Here is a 22,187-nt window from a genome sequence, read left to right on the forward strand (position 1 = left end):
GATCAATCGTTGCTCGTTATTCCAGGCACAGGTCGATATAATTGGCTATGGTCAATCAATATAATTGGCAAAGTGGTCAAACGGGACGTTCCAGTTTTTCAGAATTAATTATAAAAATTTCTAAACTTTTTTACCCTTTATATAGAGTGGCCCGAACGTTCCAGCCAGACTTTGGGATCTTATAGAAAATTTAATTCTGAACAAAAAATTTCCTATAAACATGAGTCAAAAAATGCTTTCTTAGGAAGTTATCGCTCAAAAACCTCTAATGAAGGAAGAGCAAAAGGTGAAAAGAAAATGAAATAAAAAAAAATAAAACTAAATAAATTTCTTGAAAAAAACGATAAAAATAAAAAGTAAAAATCTTTTTCTTTTATGAAAATAAAATAAAAGTTTGTTAAAAAAAAAAATTATTTTATTTTCATAAAAGAAAAAGATTTTTATTTTTTATTTTTATCGTTTTTTTCAAGAAATTTATTTAGTTTCATTTTCTTATTTCATTTTCTTTTCACCTTTTGCTCTTCCTTCATCAGAGGTTTTTGAGCGATAACTTCTTAAGGAAGCATTTTTCGACCCACGTTTATAGGAATTTTTTTGTTCAAAATTAAATTTCCTATAAGATCTCAAAGTCTGGCTGGAACGTTCGGGGCCACCCTGTATAATCATGCACGCAAAGTTTATATTAAAATGAAAAAATCCGAATTCGCGAAGTTCCTTAGTAAGTTGATGACAAAGGCATGATTTCGTGACAAGGACATGATTTTGAGATAATTGTAGCGCATCACAAGAACTGCGAGACACAGGAAGTTTCTTAAATATTTCAAAGTTCTCCCAAGTCTTCATAATGGAAAATGAAAACGGAAATCACTCACAGTTGAAAGTGACAAGCACTCCTCGCGTAGCGCGTCTTCATTCGGTGCACCGACCCACGGTGCAACAGCCTCGCCCTTCTCGCCTGTCTGCTTACTGGCGATGAAGGCCTCCTGTTCCTTGTTAAGTTCAGCGATCAGCCTCTGAAACAGAAAGATTCATTCCGTTGATATATTGCAGACAGAGTTGGCAAAATTTCATATTTTTTTAGATAAAATCCAATGGTACCAAACCGGTACTTTTCGGAAAAACCGATAAAAATTCCTTTAAAGAATCCTTTTAACGGAAAGGATTCCTTAAAGAATCCTTTCCATTAAAAATGTTAATATGAATAAAAAATTCTTCTCATCAATATTCGTTAATTGGGGAAGTGTTTTTTAATTTAAGCTTTATTCCAAATAAAATTTGTAATAGATTAGTTAGAAATTTTATTAAAATTTGTAATAGAGAGTTAGCAAAATTTCACATTTTTTTAGATAAAATCCAAAGGTACAAAACCGATACTTTTCGGAAAAACCGATAAAGATTCCTTTAAAGAATCCTTTTAACGGAAAGGATTCCTTAAAGAATCCTTTCCATTAAAAATGTTAATATGAATAAAAAATTCTTCTCATCAATATTCGTTAATTGAGGAAGTGTTTTTTAATTTAGGCTTTATTCAAAATAAAATATTCGTTAACTGAGGAAGTGTTTTTTAATTTAAGCTTTATTCAAAATAAAATTTGTAATAGATTAGGAGATTTAGCAAAATTTCACATTTTTTTAGATAAAATCCAATGGTATCAAACCGGTACTTTTTGGAAAAATCGATAAAGATTAATCCTTTCCGTTAAAAATGTTAACATGAATAAAAAAAATCTTCTCATCAATATTCGTTAATTGAGGAAGTGTTTTTTAATTTAAACTTTATTCAAAATAAAATTTGTAATGGATTAGGAGTCAACGTAGCAAATAATTAATTTTTTGCTAAAAGTGATTGAAAGGAAAACGCAAACCAGATATATATTTCGATAAAAATTTTCAATTTTGTTATTTTTTTACTAAACTAAAGATTAATATACAATTTAATTTTATATATATATATATATATATATATATATATATATATCCAAGTTCTTATTTAAAAAAATTTTACATACTAATTTGAATTAAAAAAGACTTTATTAAATTAAAATTCCTTTTTTTTAAATCCGTAATAATTATATAATATGAGCTATTAATTAAAACAAAAAATAATTAAATCAAAAATATTTTTTTACGTAAAGTCATATAAATATATTTTAGTGTCACATATTAGTTATTTTTTTTATTTTTGTCAATTTATTTTATTGGTTAAAGTCCGCAGTGAAAATTCATCGTGGTTTTTTCTACTCATCGGACTTTTTTGGCCAATTCTGATTGCAGAGGACACGAACAGAGATTCCCATGAATGAGAATAAAGCGCATTTTGATAATCGACGGTTCTCGTTATTAACGAGAAAGCTTTTACGCGATGGAAATAATCGGCGCGCGATATATTTTTTACTTCGTTCCTAGCGAGAACTTATTATCACACGAATGACATCCTGTCATTTGCTGCCGTGAATTCGTTTTCATTTGCGAGTTATTTAGTGTTGAAAATACACACATACACACGCAATATAATAGAAACTATTTTTTTCTCTTTTAAAAAAAAAGGAAAAATGGATTTTTATGAGAAAACAATTTGCATAAATCTAGCTGGTTTTTACAGTAACTTTTAGTTCTATGAATAAATTAGAATTTTTTATATCATCCGAAAGTAATTATATGCGCGCAAAGATATAAGAATATCAAAATTCTCTATTTTCGCTCCTCCTTATACATGATATCTATTCAAGTTTTCTAAAAAAAATAAAAGATCCCTGATGTTTTGGATATTTTTAATCAAAATTTTAGATAAAGAATATATATTAAAGGTTTTTTAATCAATTTTCTAAAATAAGTTTTATTTATTGTGTTTCTTATATTTTTTTGTTGATATAAAGGAAAAAAACACAATCAAGTTAACTTCAAGTGCTAGATTTGCAAATCTATTGGAAAAAATTGTTTTCATAAGATAAACATTTTTCATTTGCACACTTCCATTTCTTCATTATTAAAAATTACAATGAAAAATATTTAGTGTATATTTAATATTTTGTTAAGAGATATTCAATGTAAACAAAGGTAAATATAAATATATATATATATAAAAATATATAAATATATAAAAATAAATATATCTTAAATATAATATGGACTTGCTTACAATGTAAGAATAACTTTATAATATACAAAATTGTCATATAAAAAGAATTTTTTATTAAATTTCCCTGAAATCTAAATAAAATTCCATGAAAATTTTCTGATTTTTCCAGATACAAGGGAAATCTGTAAATACTCCAATCTATAAATGATTTTTCCAGATACAAAGGAAATCTGTAAATACTCCAATCTATAAATATTTCCATTTTTTTCTAGAAGTAGACACCTTGTTATATACGTGAGAAAATATATAATAGATAATATATCTTATATATTAATATACAGGGTGTCCCAAAAGTCCCGGACCGAATATTCCATAAACTATGCACTTTAGAAAGAAATGTTTCAAACAAAAGTTGTATGGCTTGAAGGGGGCCATCAGATAGTGGCAATGATTTGACATGGGAGAGTCATTTGAAAGTCACGTAAAGATCACCGTCAATTTCTTAAATGGAACCCCCTATTTTTATTACATATTCGTGTAGCTTATCTCGAGAACTTTTCAAAACATTATAATAAAGTATTTCTTCATTGAGTATTTTTCGAGTTATGAGGCTTGAAATCATTTTTTAATTTTGCATAAACCATAAAATATCTAGTAAAATATTCATTTTTCGATTATCTTACCTTAATAATTTTATGTACAAAATAATGAGAGGAATCAATTGGTGTAAAGAAAACACATAACTGTTTTTAAAAAAAAATGTAATTGTTAATTGCAAGTTACATATTTTTTTCTTAAAAACAACTATGTTTTTTCTTATGTAATAAAATATAAATATGTAATATGTAATAAAAAATAGGGAGTTCCATTTAAGAAATTGACGGTGATCTTCACGTGACTTTCAAATGACTCTCCCATGTCAAATCATTGCCACTATCTGATGGCCCCCTTCAAGCCATACAACTTTTGTCTGAAACATTTCTTTCTAAAGTGCATAGTTTATGAAATATTCGTCCGAGATTTTTAGGATACCCTGTATATAATATATCTTATATATTAATATATATAATATATTTTATATGTTAAGACTGACTTAAAATCTAGCATTTTTCGGAATTAATTATTCGAAAGCCGCTAATAAATTGCTGATTACTTTTTTGTTCTTCAACTTAAAAAAAAGTGTGCAAAAAGTGGGACCCGAATTGGCAACATAAAGAATACAATACGCTGAATGCAATGAAAATACGAGGTCAGAGGAAGTGCTGAGAATCAGGAAGGAGTTTCTTGCACGAGTTTCTTCAGCACGAGATCAAGCGTGGATCAATGAAGCTTGCCGAATTCGCGGTGCATTTACCGCACAGCAACAATATATTTCATTTCCTGTATGGACATTTTTAATGGAGAGGATCGATAGCGTCGTTTTGTCGCTTTAATCGAGCATTGTGAAACTTTTTTTCGAAAAAAAATGAAGCTCTTCTATCTTTTTGACCTCCTTTTCTTAGTTTTCTCTTATGCAAAATGTCCATTCAAATTTTATAAAAAAAAATTTCCTGAAAATTTCCGAACCTTCTAGGTTCGATTTTATTTGAAATTTCAGGTAAAGAGAATTTTTTCTAGACATTTTTTGAATGCACTTTTCTAAAATTAAATCTTCTAATATTTTTGACGCATATGGAAAAATAAAGAGTTACTTAAGTTTCAAGTTCTAGATTTAACACTTAACAATTGACTGAAAAAAATTGAATAGCTTCCATAACATATTTTTCATCTGCATAACATTTTTTAATTTTTATCGGTAAAAATTACAATGAAAATGTAAAACTATTCTACAGGGTGGCCCCGAACGTTTCAGTCTGACTTTGAGATCTTATAGGAAATTTAATTCTGAACAAAAAATTTCCTATAAACATAGTCGAAAAATGCTTCCTTAAGAAGTTATCGCTCAAAAACCTCTGATAAAGGAAGAGCAAAAGGTGAAAAGAAAATGAAACTAAATAAATTTCTTGATAAAACCGATAAAAATAAAAAATAAAAATCTTTTTCTTTTATGAAAATAAAATAAAAGTTAGTTAAAAAACAAATTATTTTATTTTCATAAAAGAAAAAGATTTTTATTTTTTATGGGAAATTTTTTGTTCAGAATTAAATTTTCTATAAGATCTCGAAGTCAGACTGAAACGTTCGGGGCCACCCTGTATATTCTGTGTTACGAGATTTAATGTATAAATACAGAAATATATATATGCTTATAATAGGTTTTAAACACATAATTCATTTAGCTTGTCGGTTACAATAGTGTAAGAGCAAAATTATCAAAGAAAAATTTTTTAAAAATTCCTTGAATTGCAATAAAATTCCATTAAATTTCCCCGATTTTTTCAGATATAAAAAAAACCCAAGAATTCCAAATTCTCCATGTTTTTTCAGATAGTAGATATCCTGTCGTAAACCACGTTTAATTGTGAAATCAATTGTGAAAAATATGAACAATTTGCATGAAAGAAGGAAATTGTTGTCTACCGCGAGTGGTATAAAAATTTATTGATAAATAAATTGTATTGGGCGGACGAATTGACAACGCAAAACGAATATTTCGTGGATGAACGTAAATTCGAGTATCTCGAGGACCAGATATGACTCACTTCTTTTTCTAAATTATCCAATTTCGATTATTTCCGTTTTCAGCAGTCAAGAGTCGTGATTAACGAGAGTTGGTTTCATTTATTTCGAGTAAAGGTGTCTATAAATCTTCCTCCTACTGGACATTCGTCCAGAACAAACGAAACCATTAGCTGAGCTCGCGAAAAATTACACGCGTATATTTTTCGAAATTGCGTATAAAATAATTGTGAAAAAATATAGATATATATAAATTTCTGCGATAAAATATTTCAAAAATATTTCGTAAAAATTCGGAACGATTAAAAGTCTTTTCTGAATAAACAATTGTACTTTTCTTTTCCTGAATTTATTTTTGAATAGAAATATTGAGCATTAAATTGTTTAAAACAATCACAATCTTCTTATCATTTTTATCGTCGTCAATCCGTATTAATTGAGTGACATCATCCATTTTTTCATTGTAAACCAATATTCAATCTACATACGTATATATGTAATTAAAATAAAATATTCATAGATTATACAAATAATAAGAAATAAAAATTTATAAAAAATCTAATTTCAGTCATTCTTATTCAGAGATAAAAAAACAAATATATCAAGATTAATTCAGATTTTAATATTTTACGAGAATAATTATTTACTCAAAAACCGCTAATGGATGGTTTGACTTTTTCCACCTTGCATTTGGTACGCGCAAAAAGTGAAACATGAAGCAAAATAAGGAATGCATGTTGGATGCAAAAAAATGCAGTTGAGAATAAAGAGAAAATTACAAACGAGTAGATAAAAGCAAAGTGCTATGAAATAATAAAATTATTTATTCTCGCGTTCGTGAAGTCGCTGCTATTTTCAATTATTTTATAATTTATATCTATCTGCTTGATTTTTATTATGCACAGAATCACGCAAATATCCGTTTTACTTAAAAACACAGAGGTATATAAAATATAAAATATTTTCTTTCTTCCATGAAAAACAAAAAGTAGGGTTGCACGAGATACCAAGATTAGTCTTGATATTGTCTTGTCTTGTCTTGAATTTCAAGATTAAGATAAGATTTTTAATTAGTCATTAAGACAATACCAAAACTAAGACTGTCAAGATTATTAGTCTTGTCAAAATTATTGGTTCTCAAAAAAACTAAAATATTTATATTTGTAAATGAAAAAAAATCATTATATACGAATTTAAAAAAAATTTATTCAATAAAAACATTTATATTAATAAATTTAAAAACATTTAATATTAATACAATATAACATTTTTATAAAAATTTTTATACCGAGTTTGCTTTAGGGTTGCACAAGATACCAAAATTAGTCTTGATATTATCTTGTCTTGTCTTCAATTTCAAGACAAAATCAAGATAAGATTTTTAATTAGTTATCAAGACAATACCAAGACTAAGACTGTCAAGATTATTAGTCTTGTCAAGATTATTGGTTCTCAAAAAAACTAAAATATTTATATTTGTAAATGAAAAAAATCACTATATACGAATTTAAAAAAATTTTATTCAATAAAAACATTTATATTGATAAATTTAAAAACATTTAATATTAATAATATAACATTTTTATAAATTAGAAATCAGATTCGCAAATTTTAGACATTAAAGAGCATTTCACCTAGGAATTGATGCACATTAATGCTTTTAAAGATTTACTTTGTAATCTGGTTCTATTTTTTGACATAGAGTTTCTATGAAAAAAGTCTTTCTATTGGCACGGACGAAGCAGTTGAACTTAAAATGTCTCGAGCCATTTTTGACAATGTGGGATAAATATGAATCTGATTTTTTTATCATTCCAAAATATTTATATCTGCACATTCCCTTGGAGTCTGTAAATAGTTATTAAGTTATTTCTGTTTTCTTTGAAACTCTAAATGTTTTTTTATGTAAATAGACGGCATTTATATCGATTACATAGTAATAATTATAATTAAAATATAATACAATAGTAATAATTATTTCAAATTATATTACAAAAATTATGTTAAATATTATTTAAATAATTTTTTAATATTAGATAAAAAATTGTTAATAAAATCGAGACAAGACAATACAAGACGAGATTTTTGCTACCAATATTCACTCAACACCAAGACAAGATTTAAATTTTTGAAAATTTTCAATACCAATACAATATTTTTACGAATATTGTCTTGTCTTGGATCTTGTGCAACCCTAACAAAAAGGCAATCGACGAATACAAATTCATAACATTGCTTACGTTATCCATAATAGTTTGAGCAACGAAACGTTTCTTGAAATAACTGCGACGCGTGTTTTCGCTCGTTGTAAATAAAATATTGACTTCTTCGCTGATAAATCGTCCCATGCAATTGGCGTATGACAGCAACGAAATATCAGCGTAATCTTGAAACGAGAACAAGAAACACGAGGATTGGAAAGGAAATGTCATGTGTTCAGGATACAGAACACTCGTCCGTATATTTTCGAACCGCAGAATAGCATTGATTTGTTATACTTCTGACTATATCGATATACAGACAGAAATATATAATACATCAAGCGTCCCAGAGAAATTACTCAATATAAAAATAATACAAATAAATAATTAAAAAAATAATATAAATAAATAATAATAAATAAATAAATAAATAATAAGAAAAAATAAATAATAAATGTTCATTGTTAGATCTTTAATATTCCTATTTTTCATCAAGATTAAAATAAAGCTCTAATTACAAGAAATGTAATTGATATATTTCTATCCTAAAATTTTAATTTATGAATATATTGGAACATATTGAAATCTATCTTTTCAATATTCTTATATCGTTTTTTTTCCTTCAATACAGATAAATGAAAATAATTTTATTTTTGTATTTTATTTTCTTATTTGCATATAAATACAACAAATATTTTGTTCATTTATAAATTTTGGAAGATTTTACTTTTTTATTATACTTATTCTATTAATTATATATTGTAATAATTTAATTCATATAATATAGTTTAATTCATATAATAACGTTTTGACATTAGAATCTATTCCTCATAATTATTGACTAATTATTGACTAATTATTGACTTAATTATTGACTGTTGAATTTGTATAACATCCGTGAAAAATATACATATTTACTTTATGTCAATTAAAAAGAGAAGATTGATTGCTCTAGCTTTAGATACTTTAGATTAGAGTACACACGAATGAACAACGAATAGAATTTATTTCAATTGTTCTGAATTTTCATTAGCATTATTTGTGAAAATATATGAAATAAATATTTTTACATCGGTCTATTTCTTTAGTATTTTTTTTACTAGGGGAATTCCATATTATTCCACTTTATAGAAAGAAATATATTGTACATTAACTGTCCAGAAGTGATTCGATATAAAAATAATATAATAAAAAAAATATATAATCAGTATATAATAAAATATGTTCATTATTAAAATTTTATTTCTATTTCTTCAGTATTAAAATTAAAACTTGTAAAATTGTAAAAATAATTGTAAAAATTGTAAAAATAAGATGCTCTAATTGTAAGAATATTTAGCATTGAAAATTAAATAATATAATATTATATCAAATTTATCGATAGAAATACATACTAAATATCCCAGAGAAGTTGTACGATATAATTAAATATATAATTTATAATATATAATATAATATAAAATATAATATAATATTATATTACATTATATTATATTATATTATATAAAATATGATATTATATTATATCATATTATATTATATAAAATATAATATTATATTATATAATATGTAACATAACATTAAATATAAAATATAAATAAAAATATATATATAATAAAAAAAATAAATAATAAATAAAAATCATAAATAAAAATAATATAATATAAATATATAATTAAAAAATTTCATTATTAAATCTTTAATAGATTCCGGTTTTTTCATTATCAAGATTAAAATCGAGCTCTAATTTCAGAATAATTAACATTAAAAGTTGAGTATTTATATAAGATATAAGTATAGTAATTATCTATAATATAGGAGAGAAGTAAGAAACTAGCTATAGATATAAGTACAGTAATTATAATATAGGAGAGAATTAAGAAACTAACTCGTATCGGATTTATCGTTAGCACGAAGGCGAGCGTAAAACAAACAACGGAGCTATTTAATAAATCAGCGAGAGACGTTTGTAATCGTTATACATCGAGATCTGGAATTAAAGTCTCCATGGAGAGGATTGTTCCCGCTGTCGTTTTACGTCGTTACGAGATTAATTCGTCGCTTAAGAGTTATACTATAGTGTTAAGTGCCGATCAATCTCCCATAATTTCATTGAAAATAAATTCTTATTCGATTTTTCGCGATAAATTAAATTTATTCTCTCGGTAAATATACGTAACACACAAAAAAGTGGCAAATCAATTTCCCAACAATTTTATCCAGAATCGATTCCCATTCATCTAGCAGTAATATGGTTTTCACACCTTTAATATACCGAAATGTCGCGAATTTGATTTATGGCTTATTTCGACGTGTGCGGAAAATCGCTGAAAATTGTTTTGTTAATTTTATTAATAGGATTAAAAGGGTTAAGACTGCAACAATTAAAAGAAATTATATAATTGAAATGCAGCTCTGTTATATGTATTAAATATTAATAGATTTAATGAATATTAATAGATTAAATTTAATATTAATATTAATAGATTGTTTAATTTATATTTTTTAATTTAATTAATTAATTAATTATTTTTAAATTTAATTAATAGATTTTTTAATAGATTATTTAATATTAATAGATTCAATTAAATATTAATAGATTTAATTAGAGTAATTTGATTATAATTAATAGATGTGAGATATTAAAAATTTAATATTTTTTTTTAACTTTTTAGATTTATAATTTATTTATAGTTTCGGACATATTCAATTACATTTATTGTAAAATTTAACAATAAATTAAAGAATTTATCTTACACGCACGAAAAAATGATTGATTGATGATATTATAAAACTGAGCAAAAACTCTATCCAATCGGATTATAGACGATTTCTCTCTCTTTCTCTCTCTCTCAACAATTATTTCTGAAAAAAATCTACATCACAATATACAAGGATTAAAAATGTGTACCTGAAACGGCGATAAAAAGGAATAACAAATTAGAATCCCACCGAAGCCAAAACTTCTTTCTCTTCGACATTATGTAACTTTTAAGAAATAATTATCGCAATAAGATTGCGATAAACATGCAATATTTATTATTAAGAGCCATTCATCGTGAAAATTTAATAATATATGTAATATATAAAATACCCGGTAGTTTTTTATTATAAAAACTTCCTTTCATCGCGACGTAATTTTGCGCAATATAATTTTATCGTCTCTAAGAACTCATTCCCTGTAAATTTCCTACGACGAGAAAGATGATAATTGAAATCTGCTTCCTTCTTTTCACTTCCTTGGAATATTTCAACTATTTTTACTTTCTCGAAAGAGGATAGATATCCACGATATCTCGCAGGAACTTATATCTTCTTCGTAGAAAAGTAAAAAAAAAGAATTATTTTGTGATATATATATATATATATATATATACAAGGTGAGGAAAAATTATGGAAACCTTTAAATTTTTCGAAAACTATGCATTTTAGAAACAAATGTTTCGAAAAATTTAGGGGTTTCCATACTTTTTCCTCACCCTGTATATATACAGGATGTCTCATTTTAATTTCCCCAGGCAAATATTTCGGAAAATAATGAAAAATCGAAAAAATGTTTCAGACAAAAGTTGTATGGTTTCTAGGGGGACATAAGATGATGCCATTAGTTTAAATTAGAAAAAATATGTAATTGTTAATTGCAAATTAGATATTTTTTTTAAAAAACAACTATGTGTTTTCTTTACACCAATCGATTCCTCTCATTATTTTGTACATAAAATTATTAAGGTAAGATAATCGAAAAATGAATATTTTACTAGATATTTTATGGTTTATGCAAAATTAAGAAATGATTTCAAACCTCATAACTCGAAAAGTACTTGATGAAAAAATGTTTGTTTATAGTGTTTTGGAAAGCTTTCGAGATAAGCTACAAGAATATGCAAAAATATATAGGGTTCCATTTAAGAAATTCAAAATGACCTTCACGTATCCTTCACGTGACTCTTCAAGATCAAACTAATGGCACCGTCTTATGTCCCCCTAGAAACCATACAACTTTCGTCTGAAACATTTTTTCGATTTTTCATTATTTTTCGAAATATCTGCCTGGGGAAATTAAAATGAGACATCCTGTATATATATCATAAAATTATTTTTTATGTATATATACATACATACAATTATATCGTCTGGAATTTATCAGGATTTTACCGTACATCTCATTTTAATTTCAACTCTTTTCAATTAAATTCTGCATAAATTTCCATTCGCTTTTCTCGATCGATCAACCACGATAGAAGAAATTACTGATCATCTTCAACGCCATAGTAAAAAATTCTCGCGTTCGCGATACTCGAATCTTCTTTTCCTTTATCCGATATCGTCGTGGAAATCTATTACCGGATTCGCCGAGCGAAAGGGCGGCCTTAAAATAATTTTAATCACGATATGGCCGTGATGAAGAAGCGGAAGACAGATTATGCAGAGTAAAAAAATTCGTATCACAGTCACGTGTTACAGGTAAAACGTGATTCGCATGCGATAGGCATTGGCAAATACCTTCGCCAAGAAAGGGCTATCCTAGGATATTGCGGAAAGATTAAGTCATTAAGAATGCAAAAGGAACCAAAAAAATCGAACGCTAAAGGATTCTAATGCGGGATAAAGTGCATGATGCAAAAAACAACGGATGCAAAAAAATTATTTTTGAATATTCGCCCCCAATATTATTTATTGAAATAAATGAAATTTATCATTAATCGATAATTCTATGCATATAAAAAAATAAATGTGCGTGTGTACATGTTCCCTTTATTATTATATATAATTTATTATTATTAAGCTTTATATCAAAAACTACAAATAAATTGTAAATAATTATATAATTAAAAATAACAGACATAATTAAATATTTCAGAAACTAAATAATAAATAAATTTAAAAAGTTTGAAAACAACAAATTTTTAATATCTATTGTATTTATTGATTATAATTAAATTACTATTTATGTATTAATATTAAATAATACATAAATAAGAATTTAATTATAATTTATTTAATATTAATACATAAATAGGAATTTAATTATAATTAATAAATACAATAGATATTAAAAATTTATTGTTTTTAAACTTTTTAAATTTATTTATTATTTAGTTTCTGATATATTTAATTATGTCTGTTATTAGGATGCAATGCGGTAAAGAAGTCTTTTTCGTTGTGAGATTATTGGCGCTCTTCTAATCTCGGACGTCTCTTGTCCTAGACGTATTCAAGACACGTTTGATATCGATCAAACTGTCGAATCAATAGTTGATAAACACAAGCGATTACCAGAGCTGTGGAAGAGACGATGCTCGTGAGAAAAACGATTTGATTCGATGAAGAAAGCATGACTTTTATCGGGACAGTTTATCTACGTGAGAGTCCTTTTATTTTTCTCCTAGAAATCGAAATCGTGTCCAGTGTCAAGATGTGTGCGAGTTGTGTGTAAAATCATGTCGTGAAATTCTAGTTTCCTAAAAAAAGTCGAAATAAAAAAGAAACCCGAGAGATTCGCAGGAATAAACGACTTCCCTTTGGCGTTCTTTACGATTTGACAATGTCCTCGTATCCGAAAAATAGGTTGCCATATGACTCAGCAGACGGAGCAAAGTGATAAGATCGACAAAAAAGATTGAGGTTCAAAATTTTGTTATAAAAAAAATAAAAATTTTATGCTGAGAAAAAATTAAAAAAAAATTTTTCGATATCCAAAGTTAATTTTATAGAGATTCAATGAAAATTGGGTTTTGCTAATATTTATTTAGCCGTTTTTTATAAGGACTAGTACAAACACAGAGACACATACATTTTTAATATATTGTAGGAATGTTGCACTAAGGAAAATTTTTCCCGTACATATAAGAAATTAAATTTCAGTTTTTACAATTAAATAAATTGTGATACATATTAATAGCATTAAAAAGATTAAAAGTAATTGCAGTAATTAAAAAAAATTAAATATAGATAGTTTAAATGGAATTCTGTACATATTATATAAGATGTTATATTTCGGTTTTTACAATTAAATAAATTGTGATGCATATTAATAGCATTAAAAAGATTAAAAGTAATTGCAGTAATTAAAAAAAATTAAATATAGATAGTTTAAATGGAATTCTGTACATATTATATATTAATAGAGATATAATTAGTAAATTAAAAAAATTCTTACCATATTAAAGATGGACAACAAAAATTATTTTCTGCATTCACTGCTTTTTGCAAAAAAAAAAAATAAAAATTTTATGCTGAGAAAAAATTTAAAAAAATTTTTTTCTCAGCATAAAATTTTTATTTTTTTTTTTGCAAAAAGCAGTGAATGCAGAAAATAATTTTTATTGTCCATCTTTAATATGGTAAGAAATTTTTAATATCATAATCAATAATTTTAATTTCTTTAATATCATTGTACTTGACAAAATTATTTGGAATAATATATTAATATAGTAAATATTTGTTTATAAAAAAAATCATGCTATGTATATGATTAAGATCGAGATTGCGCAGAACATTGATATCACTTCTCATTAATTTTCCCTCATCTTAATCTTGCGAATTATCAGTGCTTGACACGAGAAATTGCTGATAGGATGCAAGTTGTCGGCAGCACTTACAATCAAGCTTCAGGCGAAATATCAACTTATTATGAACAACTCTCGTATCGTAAATTGTCACGTAACACGAGGATTATCGCGAACCAGGTAGATGTAAAAAGGGCTGGATAGAAGCGATTATTGTTAATTGCAACTTTGACCCAACGTATATAAAAGCCCAAGGATATCGTTCATTTATTCAAGGATCCCGATTATAACGCTAATTTATAATACATATGTTTCGTCGTGTCTTAAATTTCAACAAAAGAGTGGCGATATTTCACGTCCCAAATGTTTTAATTTCTTTTTTCCTATTAAATATATGGATAAATGAAACTTTATTACTTTTATCTTTTACATTCTATAAAAAATGATCTTTATTGAAAACTATTCAAATATTCGCTACAATTTTTTTTGGAAAAATATTAGGTTGGCATATATGAATGTGTTATTTATCTGTTAAAATACCTTTTTTAAATAATTTTTGTGTTTTTTAATTCTCAAATATTTTTTAATTTATTTCTTAATTTAATCATAATATAAATGTAAAATAAAATACAATATCTTTGTGTTATCTCATTTAAAGTGGAAAATATACGTTTTGCAAACTCGATCTGGATCGATGTCGTAAAATATTTACATTATAAGTGTATCAAATGTGAATAAATATGATGAAGAGAAAATAGTATGCTTCGTAAATAAAGCAAATAGTTGTTATATAAATAATATTATTTTTAATGGAAAATATTCACAATTAAGTAAAAACGAAGGAAGATCGAGAAGATATCGGAAGATATCTCCGAGATCGTCAAAAATTATATATATATATATATATATATATATATATATATATATATACAGGGTGGCCCCGAACGTTCCAGTCAGACTTGATCTTATAGGAAATTTAATTCTGAATAAAAAATTTCGTAACATGGATCGAAAAATGTTTCCTTAAGAAGTTATCGCTCAAACTTCTGATGAAGAAAGAGCAAAAGGTGAAAAGAAAATGAAACTAAATAAATTTCTTGAAAAGAAATGATAAAAATAAAAAATAAAAATCTTCTTCTTTTATGAAAATAAAATAAAAGTTAGTTAAAAAAAAATTATTTTATTTTCATAAAAGAAAAAGATTTTTATTTTTTATTTTTATCGTTTTTTTTTCAAGAAATTTATTTAGTTTCATTTTCTTTTTATTTCATTTTCTTTTCACCTTTTGCTCTTCCTTCATCAGGGGTTTTTGAGCGATAACTTCTTAAGGAAGCATTTTTCGACCCATGTTTATAGGAAATTTTTTGTTCAGAATTAAATTTCCTATAAGATCTCAAAGTCTGGCTCTGCTTTTATTAAGAAATTTCAATTTTTTCTATCGTCTTCAATTACTTGCCATTGGTTCTCGATCGACTTGCTTACGAACGAAAGTCGACAAAGTATTGCAATTTCTCAACCTTACAGGTCTGTTGCAAAAATCTCTTCAAACCATCGATATCGATTTTTCTTCGAGAGAACATTTTCACCTGAGGAATAAAATTGTGCTGAAATTGTGCTAAGAATATTTCTCAGGCAGGAAGGAAGTTTAAGCGCCGCAGGGTTTACTATCACGAGTAAGATACCACTTACAGAAAGCAAAAGAAGTCCATGAATTACGATCTTTGTTGTTGTTTCAGGAAACATTCGTCCAAGATCACCCAAGAGATGACGTTGTAATGTCAATTGTTTCGAGCTTTCAAATGAATTGATCGTTCATATAATTGAAATCGATAGGAAGAAAAGATACGCAAGATATTATACTTTGCTCAGAATTTCCGATGTTCCTGTTTATTTCTGTCAAAATAAAAAAAATAAAAACTTCATCAAATGAAGGGATGCTATTGCAAATGTTGACCGTAAATAATCAAACAAAGAGGACCGACACAAGGATAATACTCCAACTTCAATTTGAAAAAAATTAAAAATAAATGTTGTTTGGATTTACGTCACATTTTATAAGACTTTCGAATATTTTATGATCTCAGTTAATTTTATCGATATTAGATTATTCGAGTTCAGACGCAAATTCGGTTACGCTAAACGAAGTCGCTTCAACGTAGAACTGCAATAAATCGTTTTATAGGAAATTGACAATTGTCGATAATTTAAATTGACGATCAGTATCGAAATATCCTTACGAGTAATTATGTATTTAGAATGTTTATTCAAATCTTGTAAAAAAATTCCCTGATCTTCTAGATATTTTTATTCAAAATTACAGGTAAAGAGAATTTATTTTAAGATTTTTTGACACAATTTTTTCAATTAAAAATAAAATTTTATAATTTTATAATAAAACAAAATTCTGTCTTGCGTTTATTATAATGCTTTTCACTTATATGAAACATGGAGCCACTTAAATTTCAATGTGGATTTGCAAATGTCCTGAAAGAAAAGTTGAATAGATTTCGTAAATAAATATTTGTCATTTGCATATCATTTTTTTTTTAAATTGTAATATATAATATTTATTATAATATAACAGAAAAATAATGAAAGAAAGGATTTAAAAAAAAAATCCCTGAATTACAATAAAATTCAATAAAAATTTCCTAATTTTCCAAGTATAAAAAAATCGCTGAAAATTCCAGGTTTTCCGTATTTTTCCAAGGAGTAAATCTGTTATTAAAAATATTCGATTTTCTCAAGTTAGTAAAAAAAGAAGAAAGAGAGAAATATTTCAAACATAAAAAAAGAAACAACCATCTGACTTGAAAAATAATTATTATACATTATTTTCTTTAATCTTATACAATTATTATTTTGTTAGCGAGCGAAACATATTATTATATTATATATTATTATTATATATACAGGGTGTCCCATTTATCTTCCGTCATCTTTCAAAGACAGATTCCTGGGATCATTTGAACGAAAATGTCAATGAAGGCCATCATTTTTTGCATGTTCCCGATTTTTGTCATCATTAATCTTTGCAATTAAGTCTTAAATTAAAACTCAACTAAAGTAAACTCCATTTAAAATTAATCGAAGAATGTGGTTTTGTTAATATTTTATTTCTGCAAAGCTTAGTTTACGAAAAACCCCTTTTTCCAATCACTTATAATTCGAAAATTATTAGTGCCTCGACATTTTCGTTGAGGAAAAATCGTCTTCAGATGATTCCAGGAATCTGTCTTTGAAAGATGACGGAAAATAATTGAGACACCCTGTATATATATTATACAATTCACAAAAGAAAAAGATATTTTCAGACTGCGCCGCAAAAATCTACTACGAGGGACAATCAAGTTTCAAAAGTTAGATTACGTCACGAGCTTTATTTAACCGGTTACGTAAGGGGAGAGTAAAAACTTTGGGATATTTCAAATGATGAAAAATTAAATAATCACACGAGGGGAGGTGAACGATCGAGACTAAACCATCTGCGCGTGGAGAAGAAGAGGCCTTTATCGATCGCCGCCAAAGAAATGGCGGTGTCTCTCCTCGTCCCTGACGTCCTGGTCGAAGAGGACTCATTTCCTGACCCGGTCGCGAGTGCCTCTCTTTTTTTCCGGCCATCTTGTACGCGTTTTTCTTCCTTTCTTTTTCTTTTCCGACCCATAATTTACAAAGAATCCTCGTCTCTGGATAATTTTACCAATAATAATGATCCTGAATAATAATGTGCTCAAATGAGATATCTCAGTCAACTGTATACAGGGTGTCCCAGTCAACTCTGTATACAGGGTGTCCCAGACTTAACGAATCAACCGTTAATGGTAGATTCTTGAGATTTGGAGACGAAAATTCTAATACCAAAATGTTGAGGAAGGCTTCATAAAAATGTCCATACTACTGACTAGAAGAATCCTTTTTTATCTTATATTCTCTATCAACATCCTCTATCAACATCGATATTATCGCGCTGTACGCGAGTCTCTTGACGCTATGTCTTTGAGCATAGGAGAACGTAACGCGCTGATTGGTAACCTTTAATCTTTTATAGCGCCAAAACTACATCTTGCTCAACATTTTAGTATTAAGATTTTCGTTTCCAAATAACCTCAGGAATCTACCATTACGACTGATTCGATACGTCCGGGACACCCTGTATATTGCGACGTACCTGTTTGATGACATAATTGAAGCGCGATTGTATTTTCATTAAATTATATAATAAATTACAGTTTAATCTCACAATTATACTCCAAGAGAAAATCACTTAACGATTGTGACAATGCAAACTGAGCATTTACGATATGTGGCATATTCAATTTGTGAATTTATTTATATATTTATTTATATATATTTGTATTATATATGTCACTCGAGAGAAAGAGAAAGAAAGAGAGAGAGAAAGAGAAACAAAAACGAGCAATAAACATTCAGCCACTCTCTCTGATCCTGTGATATTATAATATATCGACGAAATGAATCGCTCGAGGCGGAGCTTTGATAATAAATTGTTCGAAGATGAAACGATTATATAGTTCATATGCAACATGAGGGAAAATCGTCCATTTCAATACTTGAAAATGTATTAAATGTAAATTTGAACAAAGAAGATCGTTAAAAGTTTCAGGGATAAGAAACATTATATATAATATATGATGTTATATGCATATGTAAAGTCATATTAAAAATTTTAGCTACAATTTATTTCAAAACATTCATCAAAGAATTTATTAATAAATAAAATAGCAAACATAATTTTTTTATATAAAAATAATTGCTTTATATAAAAATAATTAATAAAAATAAACAAGATTTATGAAATTATTTTCTCGATATAGAGTGAGATTAAAATTAGCGAATTTTCGTATCAAATTATATACAGAGTGTCTCAACAAGTTCTTATAATAGCAGTTTCTCTAGTCACTTTATAAATTCTTTTTTGCAAAGAAAATATTGAGACATTAATAATTTTTAAGGTATTATACAAGCAATTGAAGATGAAAGGTTTTCAAAGTTTATATTTTGTGGAGTTGAAAGATTGACAGAAATACATTCTTCAATTAATATTAGATGAATTTTAATATTAAAATTTTAATTTTTTAGAAGCTTAATTTAACTTTTCTTTATTTTTGTTAAGAAGAAATATCGAAATTGGCTGGAAAATCTGCTATTTAAAAAAGATATTAGATTTTGAAACATCCTATATTTCTCATTTTCCTTTAAATAAACAAAATTTAGGAAATTATTTTCTCGATATAGAGTGAGATTAAAATTAACGAATTTTCATATCAAATTATATACAGGGTGTCCCAACAAGTTCTTATAATAGCAGTTTCTCTAGCCACTTTAGAAATTCTTTTTTGCAAAAAAATATCGAAACATTATTAATTTTTAATATATTATACACGCAATTGAAAAAGAAAGGTTTTTAAAGTTTATATTTTGTGAAGTTGAAAGATTGAGAGAAATAAATTCTTCAATTAATATTAGATGAACTTTAATATTAAAGTTTATATTTTGTGAAGTTGAAAGATTGAGAGAAATAAATTCTTCAATTAATATTAGATGAACTTTAATATTAAAATTTTAATTTTTTAAAAGCTTAATTTAACTTTTCTCTATTTTTGTTAAGAAAAAATATCGAAATTGGCTGGAAAATCTGCTATTTAAAAAAGATATCAGATTTTGAAACATCCTATATTTCTCATTTTCCTTTACAGCTTTGTTTATATTTTGCATTAACGTAATTCACCGATGTTTAACGAAGTAGCATCGCTCATGATGGGATGTTCTCACGAAAATGCAATAAGGCAGTAGTTGCCCGAAGGGCAACGTAGATTCGCGCGTGCGAAACTTGGACCGTAGTTCACTCATTTACCGAGAAACGAGAGAACCGCCGACTCCCCTTGCGCGAAAATTTCACTTCGTAGAAAACTTGGCGATCATTAATTCAGCCGAGTCCATAGTCAAGTTACTTCAACTACACTCTCCTAAGTGACTAAAAATAGATCCGTTGCGACATAATGGTATTGTCGATTACGAGCACGAATGTGACCATTATTAAATAAAAGATTACCACTAAGGCTGCACGAGATAGGCTGCAAGACTAGATATTGTTTCGAAATGGAGCAGAAGACAAGATTTTTCATTAGTTGTCATAAGACAATATCAAGATTAAGACTTTCAAGATCATTGATCTTGTCAGGATTATTGATCTTTAAAGATATCTAATCTAAGCTAAAATATGTATATTCGTAAATTAGATGGGGAAAATCACTATATTGTACAGACTTAAAATATTTTATTTAATAAACAAAAATATTTATATTAACAAATTTATAAAAGGAATTGATGCAATAAATAAAATAAACAATATAAAATTTTAGAATTATTTAGCTACACAAAACTTTACTTACAACGCATTTATTAATCATTTTTATCTAATACTGAACAATTGTATAAATAATATTTGATATTAATTTTAATATAATATAGATCATTGATCTTTAAAGATATCTAATCTAAGCTAAAATATGTATATTTGTAAATTAGATGGGAAAAACACTATATTGTACAGACTTAAAATATTTTATTTAATAAATAAAAATATTTATATTAACAAATTTATAAAAAGAATTGATGCAATAAACAAAATAAACAATATAAAATTTTAGAATTATTTAGCTACACAAAACTTTGCTTACAACGCATTCATTAATAATTTTTATTTAATACTGACCAATTGTATAAATAATATTTGATATTAATTTTAATATAATATATAGATCATTGATCTTGTGAGGATTATTGATCTTTAAAGATATCTAATCTAAGCTAAAATATGTATATTTGTAAATTAGATGGGAAAAATCACTATATTGGACAGACTTAAAATATTTTATTTAATAAACATAAATATTTATATTAACAAATTTATAAAAAGAATTGATGCAATAAACAAAATAAACAATATAAAATTGTATAAATAATATTTGATATTTTATTAATTTTTATATATAATTTAATATAATATATTACTATTTTAAACAATTGTTCAAAGCATTAGATAAAAATTGTTGATAAAATCAAGACAGAACAATGTAAAACGAAATTTTTGACATCAAGATTCACTCAAGTCCAAGACAAAAGATGAAAATTTTCGAAAATTTTCAATATCATATTTTTATGAATATCGTCTTGTCTTCAGTCTCGTGTAATCCTAACTAGCAGAATATACGCGAGAAATTTATGAGACGGAAAATTATGGAGCAGTTAAAAGCATTGCGCGAGTTGCCCGTTTATCCAACCGACAATGTGCTTATCCCCTACTTTATAACGAGACCCCATAATTCTTGGCTATAATATGTTCGTCTCGTTTCATTTAACAGAAAAAACATCGTATAGACAACTTTTACGATATCGCTCTAAGACGCGGAGCTTTTATACTTTAACACATTTTCATAATATCTAATATGGTTTCATAAAGAAATATATCTTCTGTTTTTTCATTTTAAAAATTACATTAATTTGCAATTAACAATTTCATATTTTTTCTTCGAAACATTTATGTTTTCTTTACATCAATTGATTCCTCTCATTATTTTGTACATAAAAGTATTAAGGTAAGATAATCGAAAAATATTTTACAAGATATTTTACGATTTATATAAAATTAAGAAATGATTTCAAGCCTCATAACTCGAAATACTTAATGAAAAAATACTTAATTATAGTGTTTTGGAAAGCTCTCGAGATGAACTACAAAAATGTGCAAAAATATAC

General features: G+C 26.4%; 1 protein-coding gene across 5 annotated transcripts in view; it reads right to left on the bottom strand.

Annotated features, from left to right (window-relative positions):
• The window catches only part of LOC105257855 (synapse-associated protein of 47 kDa), a 149,201-nt gene that overhangs the window by 27,982 nt on the left and 99,032 nt on the right, over positions 1-22,187 (bottom strand). For all 5 annotated transcript variants that reach the window (XM_025413810.1, XM_025413802.1, XM_025413821.1 and 2 more), the window contains exon 5: positions 873-1,013. In XM_025413810.1, the coding sequence (XP_025269595.1) occupies positions 873-1,013 (141 nt within the window). The remainder of the gene's footprint in view (positions 1-872; positions 1,014-22,187) is intronic.

This window comes from Camponotus floridanus, unplaced genomic scaffold (genome assembly GCF_003227725.1).
Source record: "Camponotus floridanus strain SB8 unplaced genomic scaffold, Cflo_v7.5 scaffold11, whole genome shotgun sequence".
In the NCBI taxonomy this organism is placed as follows: domain Eukaryota; kingdom Metazoa; phylum Arthropoda; class Insecta; order Hymenoptera; family Formicidae; genus Camponotus; species Camponotus floridanus.